The 24284-nt window shown below is 40.6% G+C and overlaps 1 protein-coding gene across 2 annotated transcripts in view; it reads left to right on the top strand.

The window, feature by feature from the left end:
• Window positions 1-22977, top strand: part of shisa6a (shisa family member 6a) — a 91916-nt gene extending 68939 nt beyond the window's left edge. The window contains exons 5-7 of one of the 2 annotated variants that reach the window (XM_078269417.1): window positions 11511-11573; window positions 14046-14174; window positions 22358-22977. In XM_078269417.1, coding sequence (XP_078125543.1) covers window positions 11511-11573; window positions 14046-14174; window positions 22358-22977 — 812 coding nt within the window. Of the gene's footprint in view, window positions 1-11510; window positions 11583-14045; window positions 14175-21116; window positions 21129-22357 lie in introns of both variants that reach the window. The other variant, XM_078269418.1, reaches the window with a different exon arrangement.
• Window positions 22978-24284: the final 1307 nt, after the last annotated feature.

Genomic DNA, 24284 nt, shown 5'->3' with positions numbered 1-24284 from the left:
TGGTATCTATTTAAAAAGGTCCTCTTGTTTTGGAAACCATTTGGGTTTGTATTGACATTTCCAAAAAGGTCCCACTGCGCTCCCATTTTAAGTGCTGGCATTATCACTGGAGTGTTCATTTGAGATTCTTATGAAGGCCGTGGGTATTGTGGATGACAGCAGCTAATCAATTACACCCGTGGCCCTTCAGATACTGTGCGACGCTGCTGTCGCTCCATCTCTGCTCCTGGAAAAAAACGACCTTACTCCGTCTCTTTATGAAATTGTGTTAATCTTAAGTCTTAAGAATAATGAACACCATTAAAATGCACTAGTGGTGTCTCTCAACACGTACCGCCTCACAGTGTTCAGCCATCGTTAATTAGCATCATTATCCCTGATTGTTTACTCGTGGCGAGTGATCATTTAATTAGGGAAGTTCAGATGGAGGATCCAAATATTATGGATGTATTATCACAAGATCAGTGGCAAACAGCTCCTGCAGCGGCTTAAGCAAGCTTAACTCTGTAGGACAAGTATCAATCACATTTATATGTAAATAGATGTAATTATCTGTTCTAATCATCACACATTACTCATGAGGCAGGGTAGAGAAGGGCGCTTGTTGCTTAGATTCTGTGAAAGTGGCAGAAGGAGACAAAGCCATTCAAAGGCATTCAGCACCGAGCCAAGAAATGCTCCACTGATGGAAAGGGCTAAAAAATAAACACCCACTTACTCAAAAGCCTCCCGGTAAAGGATTCTCTGAGAAGTCACTAAACAGCGAGCCACAGATGCTATTTCTTTTTTGTTTTCCACCAGCATCACCAAGGTTAGGTAAGCCTGCTTTGGAAAAAAAAAGCTAACACATCTGCAGAGAAAATCTCCTGCTAGGATTTCATAATACTCACAGACTTGGCTGCAGCTTCTAATATCGTGTTTCCATTCTTTTCTCATCCACCCATGTCACCGATCTTCATGCACTGCAAAGACACCGCCCCACCAAGTCTTTTTGTCTGTAATTTGAGGCCTTTAGACTCAATTTTCTTAAAACCAGTTGGCAGACGCACATTACATTTGGTGTTATTAAGACTTATTTTGTTATTTTTTGAAAGTATCTTTAACATTTTGTGTGAATTTCCATTTGTCAAAAAAAACAAAAACAATGTGAGACAAATGAAATATACAGAGAAAATAATCACGTGAGCATTTCTGCAGTCCTGTTTTTTCGACTTGTCTTAAGTGTAGTTTTTTTGTGGTCCTTATTCAATCCTGCTTCAACATTGGATTAAGTTGATTTCTATTGGAGACAGTTTGACATATTCTTACTACGCTGGCATTTTTTTTCCTGTTGCCCAATTAATAGTTATAGGATTCAATTCTAAACAGTGTCTGACACTTCTCAGAAAACTTGACCACAATATGTAAGAACTTCTCAAACTGCCAGGAATAAAATGCACGGGGAGAGATACTGAAACCTTTTACTATTATTTTGTTGTGCTAAAACAGTGTTCCTCAACTTACAGCCTCGCGAGAGAGTGGCCCGCCAATTATTTTCTAATTCACATTACAATAAATTGATTCACACTGGGATTTATTTTTGTACTTTAAATGTAAATAATGGTGCCAAAGTGCATTAAAAAAAAGCATAAAAATTGAGCTTCTTTATCAAACAAAGTGAATTGAGTATCCGTGTCCTAAAACTACTTACCAAAACCCATACATTACAAAATACAAAGAAACATGACCTGTCTCCTCTATGGTAACTACAGTTCTGGATAAGATGGAGATTTTTCACAGTGTGTATTTGAAAAACACATCCTGGCTTTCTTTTCTTGCTCATCCATATCCTGTGGCCTTCAGGCTCTGGAGAGCTCAAGAGTTTGTATGCAGGCATTTCGTACTTCTGTTAAGGAGTCACACAAGGTCAGCCTTCTCTTGACTGGAAAAGGCATGTCAGGAGCGCATGATGCACCCAGGAGCTGCGACACACAATCCCTAATCAATAACGGAGAAACAAAGATCCTCGGCCCCAGGGGCCCATGGTAGGAAGCCGTCTTGTGTAATGCCTAGCCGGTTGCCTCGGTTCTCCTGTCTCTGTTCTTTTTGGAGAGGAGGGAGGGCTGAAACACACACATGCACACACACACACACACACTTGTCAGTATTATACTGTAGATGGGACTGAATAGACATGGTGACAGACTCTCAAGTAGGAACTCATGGAATGGAAACAGCCTCCTCTCTCCTGCAGTTCTGAGGTGTTGTAGGTGAAGTACACATCGAAAGCTAAACAACAACTTCAGTCATTTGTTCAGGGTGACTTTCTAGATCACTCACATGGTGCATGACTGCGCAATCGTGTCTGATCGAAGGGTAAACTCACGTCAACCCAAATTAGCCGCGTCTCAACTGAAACACGTTCCTAAATTCATGTAAACATTTAGATTTAGGATTCCGCGCACTCTTCTGCCAGCGAGCATCCATCCTCGGCTTATAATTGCAAAGTCATTAAAAGATCTCTGTTGTAATTTTCCAGTTTGTGGTGTCTTCACAAAGCCTGCCTTTCCTCCTTCATTTAATCATTTCATCATCCTGCTTATCAACAGTTGCTTTGTGCCAAACTACCAACCTAATTACAGGAAAACATGGAGCGTAATTATGGAAAATAACTTAGTGGATAATTCATTTTTTGAATACTCTGCTTCCTTTCCTTCCCACCGAACCTGATAAGAAAGTCTGAAAATGCTCGGTGTGTCTTCACTTAATCACTTCTGAAATACATTGTCTTGTGTTTTGCGCCATGAGTCTTATTTCATTCAGCTTATTTAGCTGTGAGTCATCAAAGTTTCAATATGAAACTTTTTCCAACAAGAGCTCCATTCTGTAGATGTTCTCTATGTACCGATGCAAGCTAAAAACTAATTTCACTCTTTGCCAAATTAGTTCAACAAAGAGAAAAGGAACAAGAAGTTCTCTTTAATTACTTCAAAGAGCACCCGAAACAGTGGATTTCTTTCATGTCCTATAGTTTAAATGAGGTGGAACATTTTGTTATTCAGTGTTGGGAGAGTTGGAAACAACCGACTGGTTCACCAGACCAGAGCGTCAATATTGGATGATTCAAAACTGTATTTCTTTCTACAGTATATTCGCATGGCAATTACTAGACAGTTGAAGTTCAAGAAATTTTACAATTGTAGACAGGAAACTATTGTTAGGGTTAGGCAACTAAAGAAGAAGAACTTGGTTAAGGTTGGCAAAATATTGTTGGATTTAGGGATACTGGGCTGGTTCAGATTGACATGAGCACGTCATTTCAATACATTTCCAGTTCCTGAAGCAACATCCTGGCACAGCACCTCGACTTTAATGCAGTGCTGCTTTTGGACTGAGCGCCCAGAAAAGCGTGGCTCACAGTCGGTGTTCCAGTTCATCCCAAAGCTGTTGGACCCTGTGTAGGCCAGTCCACTTCTTACCAGAAAACCAATTTCTGTAACTGGCTTTGTGCACGGGGGACTTTGTGTTTGTCCCTTTCCCATTTCAACATGACAAAAGTTAAAAATACATTTAGCATTGCATGTTTTAGCATAAAGATTTCCCTTAATGCAGTGTCCCCATACTTTTGCCATATAGTGTTGTGTTTTTTAGAATCTGCAGGTTTTTCTCTCAAGACCCAGACATCATTCCAGCATCAGCTGTCAACGTGGATCCTGCAGTTGCCTCTTTTTTTCCCCATCCTCTTACTTCATGGAGTCCTATATTCCACGGCAAGAATAACGGCAGCTTTGTATGATGTTACTTCTGACATATCGGAGAAGACATCAGATAAATCTGTGCTTATCCTTGTTAGTAATTCACAGACTCCCTGAGACGCCGTCGGTCCAGCTCATGATGCTGTGTGGGTAAGGCTGAGAGACTTTTGTGTTTGTGCTAATGGAAGAAAATGCTTTGGCAGCAGTGAAATAAGCTCACTGTCTCTTTCACAGCTGCTGCTTGTGAGATGGAAAATTAACTGATTTGTTGTCAGCAAAGTATGTTGCTGGAAAAAAAAAGCCCAGTCTTTACAAGATGTCATGATATCGAGGAGTTCACTTGAAGACAGAATTAAGATTCATTCATGCGCAGAGAAAAATTCCATAATTGAGTTAAGTGCACAAAGTAAAAAATGCTAGTGGGAAAGTGGACATTTTATATACCGGTACCCAGTATACTCAGATGTACAATTAAAAGGCTGTGGGGTGTTTCGTTGATTAAAAGGTGGCAGATGTGGTGTAAACAAGATGCCAACATGTCATTAATGATGAGTTACAGCCAATAAATTAAGGCATGAGCTGCATGCACGACATGCATTAATTTCTCTTCACTTTGCTTCAGCAGTAAGACACTTGATTTCTAAAAGAAAAGAAATCCACAACAAATTCCACTTATGCCTTTTTGTTGCTTGTATTAAATATTAGCCCTTTGGATGACAACTTTATTTTAATCATTAAGTGCATTTCCATTCCACACACATATTGTTTAAAGCTGGAGTGCTTTTACATATAAATGAATGTCTGTTACATTCAAGCCCTTGCCAAACGCACACAATACTGATTAAAGCTGTGGTAGGCACTATATTTTTGGCATTGTTGGGCAAAAGTTCCATGATAATCTTTCAGCAAATTGTAATTCAAGTGGTCTGACAGAAAACTAGACGTGTGCACCTCCTCTTGGCTCTGTTTCGAGGCTTTAGAAAATCTAGACGTGACGGGAGACTTTGGTCATTTCAGAGAGCAACTTGGAGTTTATTTAGTTTAAAAAAGCGCTCCTGGCTCTCCTGCAGGCATACGTCACTTTTTTACAGTGTTTCTCTCACTGCCAGAAGGCAAAGACTAAAGTTCCGCAGCCCAGCTTAATGCACATTTTGCAATTCTACAATTTGTGCAGAAAAACATCTGATTGTAAACTCCAAAATTAAATATCACAAAAAAGGTTTTGCACTTGGCCAACGTTTTTGTATTGATAAAAACAAAATGCGACAAAACAGACTTGACGAATGATGACGTACACAATACACATGACGTAACCATCCACCGAAGAGACGGAAACATCAGATCTGTGAGGAAGGGAACAACTTCATCCCCCTCGCTCCAAATGAATATATGAAACAAACATGGATCTTGGATTTACAGAATTTCCATATCAATGTGGTGAAGTACTTTGATTTTTCAGATGTGTAATTCACTGTAATACTGTAGTCATATAATTATTAGAAGACATAAATAATATGATACATAATAATATAAAAATGTGGGACCAAGCTACTATAACCTCCTTCTTTCCAACATCAGAGAACAACACAATGCCTGTTTTGTCTTGTCACATGCGATAATGAGACCTCAAACAATACTGTACATTTTAATTAGTTCAGATCAGTCTAATATTCGCCGTTGTGCAGAAGCAGTGGGAGTTCAAAAACAAATACATCGAAGGAACTTAAATTTCCCTAATAGGCCCTGACTGGTTAGTCCCTGGGGCGGTTTCATTGACTATTTGTTCAAGTAGGCTTTCTAAAAGGGGTTTTGGCTGAAGGTTCACTTCAAAGTGATGATGATAAATTGTAGCTGTTGCCAACAGCACTACATTTGGACAGAATTAACTGCCGATTCTTTCCTTATTCTACTGTAGCTTCAGATTTCAAATTTCTCCATTGTGGTTTGTTGCCCATCATAGGCCCATTACAGGTTAAAGTCCTGAGTAGGAGGTAGAAGGTAAAGACGCTTGAAATGTAAGCTCCCATCTTGCTCTCTCTCTCGTGTCACTCTGACTCTCCATCACACACACACATTCATATGCACAAGGGCAAAACGAGGTGATCTGTCCCACCAGGTCCACATGGTCCTCCACACTCTGCCAGCATAATGACATAGCATGGGCTCTCTCCGCAGCCAGCGTCTGTCCATCAGTTTCCCCAGAGCGAGCCGTTTAAAATGGATCTGGGTCACAGTGGGATCCCCTCTGTCCACCCTCTGGAACCTGGAAGCATTCAATTTATTTGTGACAGAGCCACCTGAATTACTACAGCCAATCCATGTGACACACTTAAATGGCAGCAAGAGCTGCTGCATTATGTATTAACACTGAGCAGGTATGTTCTCTTCTATACACTTCACATAGTCCTGAGCTCTGTCAGCTGGATTCAGTGTGAATGATAAAATCAATATTTAGAAGAAATCCCCTGACATTTGCTCCACTTTCTCAGTCAGCTGTGGTATTACTGCAGCAGCAACAGTTTAAACATAATCTGTAAAGAAAATGAGGGGCTTTGGCTCCAGATGTGTCAACACATTACATTCATATTCAGGCTGCACAATGGTAAGAGTATTCTGCTCAGTATTGCCATCACAGTTTTCTATTGAGATCATTTGAAGAACTCCAGCCCACGTACAATGTCCTGCTGCCCCAAATACTCACTGGAACACTACTTTCTTATTGTAAGACTTATCTCCACAGCACTGTGGAGTAAGGTCTGGCTACACCACACATACATTCACAGAATAGTGAATAGTCTCTGGAAGGAACTTGTTTTTGTGGAAAATTTGCACCCCGCAAAGAAAACGCCGCATAAAATATTAAATAAAGTGTTCACACTACACAGTAACGTGAGCTATTTAAATTAGCTTGATACATGGTTTAACATAGTTTCCTCTTACCAGTGTATCGCCGTGTGTACTTTGTCCACAGCAATCCCCCCCAATTGGTCCCTAAACGTCCCAGTTAGAGAGTAAATGCAGTAAACATATTATTTGTAAATCTTTACAATCATTCCCCGAAAGAACCAAGCAGGCTTGTCTTATTGCACGATGCAAATTGTCTTCAAAATTTGCCATTTCAGTGTGTAGCTTGCCACCCAGCACCTTACAAGCAATTATCCTGGAAATGTACTTCCGTTGATCCAGACTGCTGGAGCACCAAATGTGAATTCATCCCCAACAAATGCACTATTTCCTCCTGTTAACATGTAATGTATTCTATGTTTACATTGTCTTGAAATATTGTTAGTGATGTAGCTCTTTTCAATGGTTTGGACTATACTATATAGGCCCCTTGGTTCCATTTAAGGCATATTTTAATGCCACAGTATACAATGTTATTTTGACAATAATGTGCTTTAAACTTGGTGAAGACCATTTCCTTTGGTGATGCCCCTGTGCACAAAGAAAGGTCCATAGAGAAGTGTTTTTCCCTGGTTGCATGTCATGCCCTCCTCCCTCCCCTGTTCCTGTCTGCCTCTCTACTGTCAACTATCCAAAAAAGGTAAAAGTCCCAAAAAAATATTCTTAAGAAGTAAAAAATAAATGGTTTTCCAACTTCGAACATGATTGGCCTGTACAGAGCCCTCACTTCAACCCCATCCAACACCTCTGAGATGAACTGGAACGCCGACTGAGAGCCAGGCGATATCACCCACCATCAGTGCTGGACTTCACTCATGCTCTTGTGGCTGAATGGGAGCAAATGCCTGCAGCCAGGTTCAAACATCTGGTGAAACAAATGAAACTAATAGAATGGAGGCTGTTAAAGCAGCATATTATTGCCCATCAAACTACATGTTTAATAACCACATATGATCTTCCGGTGTCCACATACTTTTCTACATACAGTACATTATAGTTAATTATGTTCCTATACCAGCTTTTCATGTCATGGATCTTTCGTGTCTTCACTGTTTCAATTAAGTAAACAGTAAAGTTACATACTGTGTGCTCTAAACATCAGAATATCTGCATGTGTCAAGTCTTTGTAGAAAGTGCAAATGGAAAGAGAAACCATCCATTGCGCCTGTTGCAACAGACTGTAGGTTATTGCAACAGCAGTGTACTGAATTTCATTTTGGTGGAAGACGGTTTAGTTGTTCAGGTTACTTGAGGACACGGACTCACTTTTTCAGGCATCTTGCTGTAGTTTTCAGATAGCATTGGGGGTCATTCGCAGGAACTTTCCCGGGAACTGGGAACCTTCTGAGCAACTCATTGTGTTTCGACCGCAGGGACCAGAGTTTAAAATTACGTTTTTGGGGGGATTTATTTCCTAAAAAAGACCCTGATTGAAAGGTAGTACTTTCAGGAACCTTTGTGGTGGGGGTTTGCAGGGATGACCGTCACTAATTGGTCAAACACACACAGCACGGTTGCCTTAACTCGCCGACCGCTTAGTTCATAAAACGAGGAAGTACTCTCATATCGATTTATGACCATTATGGGAGAACATTTCTCTGTGTTTGAAAACGCAATAGAAGTTAGGCTTTGCTGTCGGCCTCCCGACTCATTTTAAAAAAGACATTGAAAGAAAGAGATTTGCACAAGCCAGTGGGGACACTGAACTGCAGGCTGCAGAGTGTGTTCACCCCTGCTGACCACCAGCAGCCCTCATCCCTATCATGTTATAGTCAACGGACTAATTTTCCTAATCTTCACGGGTCTTTGGCCCGCTGTGGAAATACACAGCAATGGACTGAAAGAACCTTCTAGTTCCATCGAAATAGTTCTGGGGACTTAAAAAGACCCCAGAACCTGTGTCTAAACGCACCTATTGTTCTCCACTGACCAAACTGCACTAAAGCATCAAACACTCCAGTCTCACAAATTACTGCATTTAGCGTGAATGTGTTTCTCTGACTGCTTTGTGTCGTGTCGCTCACTTCTCCAGGGCTGATTCATTCTCGGCTACATCTATCGAGTGCTCTAACCAGACTTCTCCGTGAAATCCACCCTCCTCATAAACAAATTATATAATAGTTTTTACAATGTGTGCTCAGTTTTGCAGCAGAGTTGTTGCACAATAGTAGCAAAAGCTATAAATAAATGAATAAGTCAAATAGCTCCTATAAAGCAAAACCAGAGATTACCTCAAAACTGTCCCCTTTGGGTGATAAACGTTTGAACCATAGTTAAACACTCGTTGTACATTTTAATGTGTGAATTGTATGTGACAGTTGGTTTTCTCTGCTGTGAGGACAAAAAAACTGTTTCTGCAATTACTCAGATAGTAGGAGGTTGTTATTTATTTGGTGCAAAACTGCTTTCGTTTTAAGTTCATAAAGGGGAAATTTAGCTGAGCTCTCTGTATCCGCTATAATTGGTCCCTCGATCAAACCTGTGCGATTAGAAAAGCAGAGTACAGCTGCAGGGAGAAGAGAACAAAGACTTGCTTTATGATTATGGTATACAGCTTAATAGCCATTTAACCAGAGTCTTTATATTCCTTCTTTTCCTGAACTGAATATCAATTTCAGTTGAGATAAGCAAGACATTCCAACATCACATTCAAACAAGAAAGATTAATCTTAACACTGGCTTAGATCTTAGCAAAAGCCAAATAACAATTGTCAGCAATGTCACATGCACCCACCGGGAAAAGCATTATCATTGAGGTACAGGCAATGATCTTTAATAAAAGCCGAACACCACCCCCCTGTTTTCTGTTCAAAGCTTGCTAAAGAGCTCATATGTGTAGGTTTAAGCTATCAGAGTTGTTTTTATTGTCTTTAGCACTCTTATAGAATGATAGATGAACATATTTAAATGCAAAGAGGGTACAACTATCACATATCCATGTTTTGTTTGTTCTGCTGTTCAGAAACACAAAGCTTGTTGAATAAAGGCAATATTTTCACTCTCTGAAATTATTTAAACTCCCATAGCCGCTCAACGATGGAGGTCTCAGATGATGTTGCTTTGTTCTTTAACCACTCAAACAACACATAACGATATTAGTGCAACATCAAATGATTCACTTACAGTGAAGATGGATCACCATGAGGTGTAGCTGCTTCCATGTTCCCGCATAAAGACGCTGTAATCAATCATTTTGGCAAAGCAGCGGTACACTGTGGATTCCATCAAATGGAAGAAACACTCCCACAGACATTCCCATAAGTGAGCCGTAACAATTTATCGCTCACTTGAGACACACTGAACCAATCAAAGCTCTCATATCTTGGGAAAAAGTATATGACTAGACTGGATCACACCGATACTCTCAACCAGGAGGATAACATTTGTCAGACTGCCTGTCGAGCTAAACTCACGGAGAGAGGCATTCTTTAACAACCTGATCTCACAGAAATATGTGAAATTACCACAACCTCTTAACACCGCATTACGTGGCGGTGGCGCAGAAACAATTTAGGTTTAGGCAACAAAACTAGTTGGTTAGGTTAGGAAAGGATTGGGGTTTGGATTAGTCTGGCTATCACCAGACCAAGCTCAATTTTTTAAGATTGAACATTAGTCTGGGGAGTCTGCTCTGTATTTTCTACTGCACAAGAGGCGTGATCAACGGGCATAGTTCAAATGACTCTGTACGCAATTGGATAGTCCTTCAACCAATCAGCCCAACGATCCGGGTGACGTACTTTGCAGAGCGAGGCAGAGCGAAAACCAGTCGGTACGATAAAGTAAAAAATAAGTAAGTTACATACCACGTACATTATGTAGGCAACATGATTTAAGTAGGGTTAGGGTTAAGTATGTTAGGTATTTTAACTTACGTATGTAACTTATGTATAAAAAAAGTCAACATTGAGTTTTGGTCAGTCACTTTTGGTTTTACACGAACAGCAATCAGCGAGCTCCTGGGGGATCCACCCCCACATCCTCCCAACACGGACTTTGTCGCTCTTTATACCTCACCCGACTTTGACACAGGGCTACTTTGAACCAGGGCATATGTGTGACACCACAACAAAAGATCCTTATTGGCTTTCCATTGGCATTTTTAACACATTAAGTGCCACCACCACGAGAACATATTTTCACCCACTTGCCCATGGTGACACAGTATCTAGATCATCCACAAGGTGTGAGGATTATTAAGGCAAGACAATGTTATTTATATAGCGCACTACAATACCTACACATGTTCAATTCAAAGGGTTTGCATAATGTATTAAATAAGTAGACTCTAGACTCTTAGTGGGGTTGCAAAAGAAATCTCAAAGACACATGGTTACATACCACAAAGGTCAAGAGGGAAATATGTGTTATTTTTTCAATTTGAGTGAACTGACGCTTTGATGTCAAGGGTAAGGACTTGTGATGTTACGATACTGGAATTTCTAAAGTCCACACACTACCTTGAAAAATATTGATATACATTCATCATTTATATCTATACCACGGGGATAATATATGTGCTTGTATCCTTTGCCTTTCCTTTCAAAGTATTTCAAAACAGCATTCCTGCTGGGTTTTTTTGCCAACCAAAACCAGTCGCTATGTGTGTATGTGTGTGTGTGCGCGCTCGTGTGTGTGCGTGTGGGTGTGTGTGTGTGTGTGTGTGTGTTTCAACTCGACGATGGAGAGATGAGGGGGTATGGAAAATGAGAATTGAAACCATTTCAAATGTTCAGAATCCATATGTAAAACTTATATTTATGACAACACTAGTAAGGACTAAGGGCAAAGTCTGATGACATGTTTGATTTTCTTCTTGTCAATTGAACCTAAAATGTTGAAGTTAAGTGTTAACTCTTTTTCTCACAATAGGAAACCACCACCATGACTACCAGCACAGCCACCTGGATCTCACTGCGCTAACACCTAAACTGGGTAAGAAAAGTCCTTACTGTAACTGGATGATGTGACATTATTACATGTACTGTAAAAAGTCACTGTGTGCACCTATCATTAAAATCCATCAAAATCCATTTGGAATGTATGCTAGAAATGTCACTCACAAAATCTCATCATGCTGTATCTTTTTAATGTGGTGATTGACCCGACTTGACTTTCCCAAATGATATGCATTATTATCCGTCTCTAAAGGAAAGTAAGCCAAACAATTCTTCTGATGGACTATTTTTCAATTTCATGGACAGAAGTATATCTTTCACAAGGAAATTAAAATCTGAGGAACTGATAAAGAAGTCCTCTGAAGAAAATGAGAAGCATAAAGTGTTTGATAATCAAAGGATCATCTGTGCAGTTGCTGCAGTTATTGAAAATGCAATTACTGTTATTGCATCCTATCTATTTCTTTAAATGTGATTTTCTGTGAAAGGAGAGCAGCTTTTAGTGTAGAGTTACTGAATGATCCTGCATCTAAACGGCAATGAAATGAAACTGTGTAATTAAAGAGGGAATCCGGCCTTACAAGTTATTAAAAAAAATGTCCCTCTATGATATTCTATAAACTGCAGAGGCCGACATTCTGTGTCAGTGTCGGTGAGTTATTATACAAACTTTTCCACCATTAATGAAGCGCTGCAGTCCCCATTCTGCAGGTGCTTTTCTGCCTCTTGAACAGGGCAGCCTTTTTTTTGCTGGGAGAATGGGTTGCAAAAGTACTTTCAGCACCAAATAAAACTCTTCAAACAGTGCTTTTTGAAGTCTATTTAGCTTCTGATGAGGGATGGGAGCTGTTATGCATAATTCCAATTCTTTGTGTTGGCAACATTCTTGCAATACTGGCTTTGAACAAGGGCAACCTCTGGGGAGGTTTGGTTGAAACATATTTTTTTTACATTGATTGTTATTGATGCTTTCTTTCTCACTTGTTAGCCCACAGACAAATGAGACACGGTAAGTAATACACATACACATGGTGTTTATGTGTATTTTTTCTTCACCTTTTCTTTATCACGTAAAGATCAAAATTTGTATACCTGCACACTGGGGGTCATTTCTCCTTTTTATTCTCCTAAATGCTTGTGTATTTTTTGCAGTCACAAAAATTTCACGCCGCTGCATTACAGTCCATGACCTTTTAATCGGATCTCAAAATCTCTTCTTCACACATTATCTTTACTCTTTCACTTCACCTAACCGGCTCTTTCACTTCACCTAACCGACTTGATCTTCACTAAAAAGTCTGCACACAACTCAGTGAATATCTCCCCTCTACACCATATGTTCTTTGGTATTGTCCGTCCCTGTCCTCCTTGCTGCAGTAGTCAATCAGTCCTATTTTTAAATCCTGCACCAGAGTCCCTGCCCGTATCCCAGCCCCCACCAACCCCACCCCCCCCACGCGCTGCGCCTCCTGACCCATGATCTGGCGTCCCAAATACCGAAGCCACAGGAGCTTCGTGCATTACAAGGAGCCTGCATGCATTGCTGCATTCTACATTTTAGTAAATGGTCCATAGAGTAGTGTACCCCCACCAAAAAACTGTCAGTAGCCCTGTTTCCTTTTCACATATTTTCATGCACATTTTAAAGTATTTCATTAGAAAAGCTGAATGGAAATGGTAAAATTTCATAAAATGAAAAAATGTTTTGTTTTTGCCTTTGTGGAAAAAGAGTTGATGCTCTAGATGGGATATGGAAACACCATTGCTGCATAGGTTCTGACATAGCGAACATTTGACTCACATGAGTGATTAGCTGTTTCCGCTGTTGACGTCCTTCCGGATATTCCTGTAACGTGTCTTCTTCTCCAGACAGCGTAGATATGTTAGATGGCCAGGGCCACTCGTTTTGTTTCCAGTTAGGAACCTCTACTTCTTCTACTCCGTTTACTGGTGGATTAAAGCCATCCATAGACTATAGCGCCAACTTCTGATAAAACTACGCTGTTGCCTATTTTATTCGCTCCAAACCAGTTTATGGAAATGCACCTAATTTGCATTTCTTTTTTACCACATTTCAAAAGTTTGCTTAAAATTTGCTTGACAATAGAACGGCAATATGACTAGTGTAAGGCTGGGATCCCAGTGCTGTTGATGACATGGCTCCATTTTGCAGATGACTCAATTTCATAAATGTACAAACAATAGTAAAAGGGCTGTGTCTGAAGTAAAATAACAGAAAAAAACAAGATTTCTTTCAAGTATTTAAATTAGTCATAGCACATAATGTACAGAGTCACTCCCAGCTACAGCTAGCATCTGTTGTGTCAGTGCATTGGCTGTTTGTACCAAATAAACACAAAGTGCAAGGAAATTCTAGTGCTCAAATAAAGTGAGGCAAAAATTCCCTTCACATGCCTCCCTTTCTCTTCTCCAGTAAAGACTCCCAGTGTATAACAGTAATAACTGTTCTCTGACTGCACCGCACCGCTTCCTTCCGTGTCCCCTGTAGAGAGACCCCAGCGGATGAACAACATCCTGACCTCAGCCACGGAGCCCTACGACGTGTCCCTGTCCAGATCCTTCCAGAACCTCAGCCATCTGCCGCCCTCCTACGAGGTGGTCCTCAAGTCTGACTTAAGTAAATACTCCTCCTCTCTCCACAGATTAAGTAGGTGGTCCTTCATTCGTCCTTCATCCCCGTGTTTATTGCCTGATGCACTAAAGCAACGACAGGGAATGACATCACCCTCATGCCCTGTGCATTAAAGGGTTGCCACATTCACTGTGTCTGGCCTGATGAAATATCTGAAATGTCCATTACAGAGACATGCATCATGATAAGTATCTCCAGATGTTTGGTGGCTCATCATGCAGATAATCCGCTCACTTTTTCACCTTTTAGGGAAATAAAATGCATGACATTGCTCTGCAGCCTCCATAACCATTCCCATTGACTCATGTATCAGCCCATCCACTGACATCTAATTGGCGTGTAATTTGGCTCCATCTGCAGCTTATGTCATGTTGCTAATGTCTCTTGATGACATATTACGTTTATTTTATTTTTTTAACTGTTTAGCTGAATGGCATCTATACAGCAACAAGATGGCACTTTAATGTTCCAGCAATGCTACAGTTCATTTATCTTCAGCTGAATGATTACGTGGATGCAACCTAATGACCAGTGCATGCTCAGTATTCTTTACATTTGTTACATGTTTCCTATGTCGATCTCGATTTTCTTTTACTTATCTTTTCATTAAACCAGGGAGTGTCTTGAGATATATTTTCTCTTCTATCAAACAAACCTAGCCAGCACAACAAATTTCCCATTTCTTTTTCACAACAGTAACACAGTAAGATAGGACATAATGAATGAAAGAAGGCTTGACTGTTGTCATTCTTCATGAAACATGTTTTGAATGTGGCCTTTGAATGCCTGATTGGAAGGAAGTTTCCAATGTAAGTTTATCTTGTGAATGATTCCAAACCCAGAGTGGTATTTAATAGTTTTCAGAACAGACTCCTGGGACATTAAAGATTATTCATGTCTAACTTTTGGTCTGATAGCTGTTTGAAGCAGGAGAAAGCATTTTGTGGAAGTAGATTCGCCAATAATGGCCTTAAGGTTAAGTTCCTCATTAAAAATTGAGTGAAGCGTAGCGACCACACAGTAACTATCAAACTAAAAAATTAGGTTTTTTGACAGGTCTACAGAATGGGATTTAGTTGGTTGTAAATTAGTTTTTGGGGGGTGTTCAAGGTTAGATTTAATTGGTAACTGAAGTTTGTAAAAGGCAGCTTGGAGATGGGTAACAGATGCAGTGGGCCTGATGTTCTGTTGTATCCTGGTTTGTAATATAGTGGAGTGAAAATGTGTTATACAGATAGTGTAACTAATTTCTTTAATCCGTATGTTCTGTTTAGATAATACCAAGGTGCATAAAAGGCAGAATTCTGGATGCATTTATCTCTTTTCTGTTTCAAACTGATGCAGAGCTCTAGAGGATTTTGCAAACATGGTTCAAACTGAACCTTTGAAAAGCACCAGGAACAAAAATATTTTATAAAGTCTACCATTTTGAGTTGACTACTTCTACTTCAGATCCTCCACTTGAGACCATCTATTTTTCCATGCGTCAGTTTTTTAGATGAACCGTTTTCAGATGAGCTAAACATTTTGAATTAGAGCGATGAGATCATCGAAGGGGGAACGATGCGGTTGCAGCTGCTCTCGTCTGAGAATGAAAACTCCATTTAACTCATGGAACGGCACATTTTCTTATCACAGCTTTTACCTTCAGACTTCTTTTAATACACTCAAGTAAGCAGACATGGAATATGTGCTTCTTCTCTAAGTGTGCCATCAAGTTTCCTTTTTGTCAGTCCATTGATGCAAGCACAACCGTGAAAACACACTGTATGCTTGCTAGTGTATTATGTTGTGAGTTATCACATTTAACCGATTTGTTGCCAGTAAATCTTTTCTTACAAACATTTCCTTTAGACTTAGTGAGCTATTCTGTGTTCACAGTGATTTGTCTGTGAAAACACTGCAGAGCACAACTTGTGCCTTACTTTTTCTTTAAGGCATTATTTGCAGGAATGAATTCAATGCATATCAGATATTCAAATTGCGTATGCAGTTGTACTAGACACACTTGAATGCACTATTCTTTGTTTTTCATGAAGCCGGCTGCCAGAGAGGCAAAGTGCAGTGCAGGAACATTCTGGAATTGGTTGCACCTTGAAAGGTCAGCTGCAACAAGGTCAAAGTTGAAATAATTTGAACTTTGAGCGCAATGATCGGCGGCAATTCTGAGCGCTGCGGGACGCCAAGGGTAGCGCTGTGCCAAGTTGGGTGGCACCGTTCTCTCCCATAGGTAAACAATGAAATGACCAGAGCAGAGCAGTTATACCACGGATCATGTGTAGGCACTTAAGGCTTTTGATTATTAGATTGTGAAACGAAGATTTATGCTCCCGTAGAAGCCAGAAGTCCGTATGATATTAATCTTGTTTTATTAGTGATATCATGGATAAGTAGTACACTACCCACAATCCTAAACGTCACAGCGTCTCTGATTTGTAAAGCTTGCTGTTACCAATGAAATGTTTACCACACCTGCGAACCCATGAACAGCTACAGCGAGCTGCTACCATTGAAGTCTATGATTGTTTCTGTACACAGTGTTGTAACTTTGCCTTTTTTTGGCGTTTTCAAAATGTTATTTTGCGCCGAATCAAATGTTTTATGGACACGATTCATCTTGTAGCTGGTTGGCTTGGTTCCAGGCATACAACTCTCTATATAATCATTTAATGAAACGTCAGTGGAGATAGTGAATTGTGAAAATCACTTCTGGAAACCAGAGCCATTGAGCGGTCACTGTTGCGCATTAGTGTATACTCAAGTATTGACTGCTGAAACATTATTGACTGACATGTATTAGCAGTGAGCGTCCAGTGCATGAGTTTTGCATTGCGTTTTTATTGTCCTCATTCTGGTGTTGTTCCGGGTTGTGAGTAGGCTATTTGATGTTGAGAGATCTTTAAAACTCAAAAAGTCATTTGGGAGTCCTAATGTTGGTGTGGTAAGATAGTCGTCACTCGGATCTTCAATGTTTGTGTGATTTTAGATGGCATTATTCGGCTGGAATGTTGTCATCACTGGTATTGGTGATCCATGGGTCACAGCGCTGCGGAGGAGGGTCTGGCTAGTCCACACAGTATTCCAGGATGGGAGAAAAACGTGCTCTGGTTTATTGGCATTTCTTTAAACCAATCACAGTCGACTTGGGTGGCGCTAAGCGCCGGACAGAGCCCCGGGTTCCTCTGTAAAATAGCCTCGGGAAGGAACTTGTTCAGCTAGTTGTCTGGATTTACCCTGCAGAGATCTGAGGAGCAGTTAACCATAGTACTCATAGTTTAAAATTCCAACACAAAGAAAGTGGAAGGTAACGGACATCCAGCCGAAAAGAAGGACAGCCGACAGAATTTCCGGAGGCACCGGAGCTATCCCGGAAGTGGAACGTCGTGGATATAGACTACAGCAATCGCAGTTTCACTCTTGCACAGTTTATTGGTCGTGCCCATATGATTCAATATAATACAATATATCTCTGTGGTATGTTTTGGATTCCATAATCGAATTTTCTTGTATGAATATTGTGTGGCCCCAGCAGGATTGCCATGCAAATATCGCCACTGCTGAGGAAAGAGGCTGATCTTCATCAGCTTACTGCTTGAGTACTTATTATTCGTCTCATTCAGCATAATAACATTTTTGGCCTGGTGCTGCTCTGTTTGAGACCAAGCAAGCAGCTCGTCAAGCAACCTTGAATCTTAAGAGACATTACACACTGAGAGAAAGCCATTTAAATGGGTCTTTGGTTGTGTGATATGAAAACATGCTTCCGCGCAATCTCGTTTTAAACACATTCAACATTTGTCTTTTATACGTTTGTCTTCTCTCTCTCTCTCTCTCTCTCTCTCTCTCTCTCTCTCTCTCTCTCCCTTATCAACTGTGGGCTTTGTTCTTATCTCGCCGGAGCCTTGTACACACACAGAAAATCACAGAGATGAATCACGTTGAACTACAAACAGGCTTTTCAAATTTGAGACAGGAGCCCTGCGGAATTTGTCAAACGAGCAAGCAAAGTCGTCCCTTGAAGAAAAGCCCTTCCACTCTGAAACACTTAATTTGTGGGTTCAAGCATGAGTGAGGTCTTTGGAAACAAGCTTAAAAATAATATAATTAGTTGCGATTTTAATTAAACCATCTGGAGAGATGATGATGATGACTAAATTAAATTAGTACGGTTTATTTGCTATTTTAAATGGTGTGTGTGTGTGTGTGTGTGTGTGTGACTGGTCTTCCATCCCGCCCGTCCTTCAGTGATGTCAACAAGGCAGAGATTGAGGACGCTGCTCTAAAGTAACCCAATCAGCTCTTCCAAGGAGGGCTGCAGAAAAGAGGAGTAAAAAAAATCTTGTTTGGCTCTGTTTATCACCTTAATCACCCTAAAATGGATTAAAACACATTTTAACAAAACCAAAAAAATCCCAAAAAGATCCTCCCAAAAAGAAAAAATGAAATGAAATTGCTGCATTTCCCTCCTTTTGATTTTACCGCTCCTGCTCCAAACCTCTCTAGAGATCAGTTTATAATTGATGTTGCACCAGTTTCACGAGTGTTGGTGCATTATACAATTACAGTCTTCGGTGATCAATAGCTGAAACGTAAATATACTGCTTATAGTGTATCTAATCTAGCAGAGTGGGAGCTGGGCTTTAATTAGCCGTTGTTAGCTATTCCATGTGTTTGCAGCTCCGCCCCATGTTTGGCACCCTTTTAGCCTCTCGCAATCGTGTTAATTGTAAAGTGCTGCATGTTATCCACAGTGCAGAGATGAAAAGAAGCAATGGGCATCGACCCTCTTAAATCATTTCACTCACTTAAAGTGTAAACAGTGTAACGTGTGTACAATCAATCTTAAATTAAGTGGCGGAAAAAGGCAGCTTTAAAGGAAGAGGACGTGCAATTTGTAGTGTGAGGTAGCCAATAAACCTTCTACTGAAATTAATATTACAGTGAATTCTCAAATAGTTTTGTGTACTGTTTATCTACCTCAAAGGTAGAGAGAGGTTGGATTCCTCCGGATTTAAGTTTATTTTATTATATTTTAGTCTGCCTGTTTTCATTTGCTGTTAATTACTGCAAAATCAACACTGTCTCCATGTTTACTTGTTGTCATAGTATATTCAGAATATTTCCACAGAGCAAATTTTATCACTACAAAAAACAATCATGTCCTACTCACCCCTTTTTGGCTCCTTTTTTAAACAGAAATACCTTTTCATTCACTAATTATCTACAGTTGCTTCTGCTTTTTAACCGCTGTTAAGTTGCCATTAATCAAAATCAGATGGGAATTAGAATCAGCTTTAATGGCCAAGTACGTGTACACACACAAGGAATTGCACTCAGGTTTTATGTTGGCTTCAATGTACCTGCACAGAATAGGGCTACAACAAGGACAGCAAGCTGAACAAAGGTAAACTTACACATTTGATATATAAATATGTATGCACATACACGTAAATGTAAACAAAAGCCTTATGAAGATTGTATAAACAGTAAGACAATAGTGCAATGGGGAGTGCTGGAATACATATAGAATGATAAATAAGAAGGTAGGAGGATATGACAGTATACAGTGTATGTTTGACGGATATTTACATTATGTATTTAACACATTTATACATTTATTACATTTATAAAAAATATATAATTTACTTGAAAAGCTGGATGCTTGGTAATAGAGTGTTATTGCACAGGGATTGATCCTGACACTACGGACTGGTTTTCAGTGTTCACCATAGTGACTGTGGAATTTTGACATTAAAAGCCTTGCAGAAATATGATAACAATAATGCCTCCCATTCCTGGTAAGCTTTTACTTTGAAAGAAATGGAAAGGTTGTCTCTCAAAAATTGTCTTTCACATGCATCATACTACATACTACTAGATACATTGGCCAAACACCCATGTGAACAAAAAGCAGCATGCCTCTTATTTTCTTTATGCAACTTTACCCAACTTACAGTGGATGTGCACACCATCTAAGTTTTTAATTAGATTTTTTTTTACAAAGGTTGGAGTTTTATTGATGGTAATTTAAAATCTTTGGGGAAAATATAATCGAAGCAAATACCTAGTGAATGAAAACAGTATTTGAGTTTAAAAAAGACAGTCAAAGTGTCAATCAGTATGACATGACCCACCTGGCCATTGTTTTTTACTTGGTCTTCATTGGTTGGTGTCAGCCATGCCCCTGGCTATTATCGGAGACTCACCTTTTAGTTGAGAATTCATGATATATGTCTTTTTTTTCTTGTCATAGCGGGACATAATACATTCCTGCCACATTAACATGTGAGTGTATAATCGCTACAGATCTCTCACAGTGACTGGAGTGTGACCTATTAATGGAGCTATGGGCCACCGCTTTTCGATTGTCTGTATACGTGTAGCCTCTGGTTGAGTTTGGTTGACATTTTCTGCCATAATGTCACATCTAAACCAAGCCTTCAGGGAAAAATGCTGCAGCACATCGCCACAGGCCGAAGTTGAGTCTCCTTCATTAGGAATGCACAGAGCAGTGGACATGAAACCCCTCATGGAGGGACAATAAGGTGACCTTCTGTATCCAGGCATGACATCTCTCCCAGACAGCCGAGCATCCAGACAAACAATTCCCATCATCCCTTTCCTCCATGACTCGGTGCTACGGTCCTAAAACGGCCATTCGACCTCTCTGTTCTGCAATAATTACCTACTGCAGAGGTAACGACTCCTAGCCGCTACAGTTAATCAGAGAGCTTCTGTGGTAGCGTCCCCCTGTGTGCCATCGCTGCCAAAAACAGGTAGATAAAAGTCTGCTGAGAGCTGATTGCAGCCTAATGCAGCCATAAATGATTTTACCATTAGGACCCCTCAGTGGAGAGACCGACCTGCTTTCTGGCAGAGGAATTGAACAACTGGCTGCCTGCTCAGGCACGACCAGCTCATGATCAGTTGAGTATTGTGGTATGCTGATGAGCCCTCTCCACGCTGAAGGACAACTACACTGATGAGTCCACTGTTCTGTTTTTCATTAAGAAAAAGGACAGAACTATTCAAAACAGTTTGAATCAGACTCTCTAACTACTTTGTCGATTACCATTATCACCTCTGGTATAGAAACACTTGCAGCTTGACTTCTGGATACATGAAGGTTCCGGAGACTTTGATGACTTATACAGAAGCATTTATTGAACTTGATTGAGGAGAAATTAAGGCAGACCGTACAGTTTAACCACGATGTGTTATCGCATAGTGCCGTCTCCAACTCTGAGGTTCCTCTGTCTCCCCCAGATGCATATATCTCTCGATCAGCTGTCAAGTTTGTTATGCCAAGATATTGATGGCGCCAAAACAAAAGTTACTCACCTAAAACCTAGTTGACTCTATCTCTCTCTGGGAAGTATGCTAAAGTGTGTCAGGCCCTTTAGCCTGTTTCCATCGACCTCCAAAAGGAAAAAAACAAAACATTCCCTTATCATACAGCTGCTTAGACTCCCTAAATCTGTAGAGACACAAACATATATTCATTCATCAACAGATTTGGTGTATGACAAACATAATGGAGACTAATGTGTCAATACTTTTCAACCACTCGTGTCCCTTATGGTCCTAGGGCCGCATTTCACAAAAGTGATTTGTGAGCACCCCTTGCATGCAGATTTCAAATAGTGGCAGCATCACAAATTATCAGTGCTTGCAAATTGCAGATAACTTGGCAAATCATACAGGGCTCTTGCATGCTCATGCATTGGTTGCAATCATTATGTTTGTTTTGATTAATGAAATGTGTCGAAATAAACAACAGGAAATTATCTCATGCTGCAAATTGCAACCTGCATGTTGTAAATGTGGTTCGGTTCAAATACGTTGTGGTCTTGCTGCCCCACTGTGAGAAAAAAATCAGTGTGTACTATACTATATATTCTGTAAGTATAGTTTTGTTTTTAATGCACTGACGCTGTGAGTGTTCTTGAATGGCATTCTAGGAAATCTGGGAATCACTAACTACAGTAGAGTAGAATGTACTAAAATACATTTGTTACAGCTAAAAACATCATTACAAAATAACAAATTTGATATGCTAAATCAAACTCCATATTACAGTACAAGTACAGGTATCCAAGGGTGTCTTTTTCCAAGGCAAAGGTCAGTAGTCTTGATACTGTTATTTCTCTTTGTGTTCTGCTTCTCAGGTGAGGACGTAGATGACTACTACGCGAGGAAGCATCATCATCCTGACTTCGGCGGCCGGGGGCCGACCCACATGGTGAAGCTGAACGCAGATCCCCAGCAGCACCACCAGCACCAGCAGCACCAGCAGCGGCAGCGTCCCCGCCGAGTCCAGAGGGCCATGTCCCAGGACCACGTCCTGTCTCCTCCCCGGACGCCACGTCGCGGGGACTACGGCTTGTCTTCGTACGGCGTCATGGCGGCGGCCGCGTACAGCAGCAGCCGACACCTCTCAGAGGAGCAGCTGCTGTCGGCAGAGCGCCTCCACTCCCAGGATCCCTTGCTGTCCCCGGCGATGAGGCGTGACAAGTTCCGGGAGAAGGCGATGGCTCGGGCGATGTCGCACGCCGACATGCTAATGCCCATCACGCCCGTCATGGACCGCCACAAGATGACCAAGATGCACTCTCAACCCACTGCCTCTAACGACTCCTACAACACGCTGACGGTCAACAACCAAGTGAGCACGTCTAAGAGGCAGGCGTTTGCCTCCCGACGGACACACACGGTGGACCACCTACAGTACATTCCGGGCCACCACCACACATACCGCACTGCCAGTAAGAACGAGGTAACTGTTTAGCCGCAGAGCGGTTAGCTGAAGGATTCCTGAGACACGCCACGGACGTCGACAGAAATCTCGAAAATCAGCAAGTCTCCTCAGCAGAGGTGTTCTGTCTTCTTATTAAAACAACCTCCTCCATTTAAAAAAAAACAAAAAATCTCTTCCTGCTTTTTAGCACAAGCCTCCTGTGTCATCCAGAATCAACCCCGGCAAAGACATCTCTCTCTCAGAGCACCATAAGGGCTTTGCGCGTTGACACAAAGAAGGAGCCTTCATGTCAGATGGATGTTTGACAGCCTGAAGAAAATATTTTTTAAACTGGACATGGGACTGGAAAGGGAATTGTATTAACTTTCTAAATATATAAATATACTGATATTTACTATTTGTATTTTCAGTCCTTGTTATAGCTTTAGAGATTCTCATTGACTGATTGAAGCACTTCAAGTGGTGCCTCTTAAAATTGTCCCATTTCAACGAAGTGGATTTGTGGGTTAAAAAGCACAATTAATGAATTCCCTTTTTTTGTTTGGTTTATTTTACTCTTCTTCTTTGGTAAACGGCCAGGACATATCAGCTTATTAGTGAAAACAGAGGCTATTTCTGTTGCATACGATGATTGTAAATAGGCTATATTAGCAGCATTAAAACAAGAAAAGCTGGCCCTTTGGCATTATTGTTTGGTTTTCTCCCACCTGGAATCTATATTCCCAATTAATAATTTTAATTTTAGATAAGGCAAAGATCCCAAATGAATATTATTTCCACAGATGTCTGCAAAATATGTGGATGTAATATGTACATGGGGAGTATTTATTTCTTTTGTAGGTGTGCTTGTAGGATAGAATGATTGTGTATGAAACAACCTTTTACCACGGTCGACAAGCAGCTTCAGTCTGCAGACGTGAATCCACAGGTGACAATAGAGCCTGATGGTTGTTTGAATTAGCTTCATTTTTGTTCACACATCATTTCCTTTGCTTTGTCATCCATGAGGCTGACCCTCCCCCGCCCACTCTGCTGGGTTTGTGATTGGCCAGCTGCTTCCATCTCTACATATCAGGTACTCGTTGTGGAGGAACTGAGGAGCTCATAGGTCAAGTCATAGTTTTGACTGAAACAATCAGTACCGAAGAGGACGTCATAGTCGCTAGTCAATCAAGCATTAATTAAAACTGTGACCTGTTTTGTCCAGATGTTTTCATTATAACAATGCCTTATTGTATGGAATCCCGTGCTCTTAATTGAACGATCATGCTTTTGTCACACGTCTCATTTGTGCTATGTTATTGATTATAGTTTACCAGCAGAACCAGCAGTAAACA

Source organism: Sander vitreus, chromosome 15, assembly GCF_031162955.1.
Source record: "Sander vitreus isolate 19-12246 chromosome 15, sanVit1, whole genome shotgun sequence".
Classification (NCBI taxonomy): Eukaryota; Metazoa; Chordata; class Actinopteri; order Perciformes; family Percidae; genus Sander; species Sander vitreus.
This window is presented reverse-complemented; position numbering and strand designations above follow the sequence as displayed.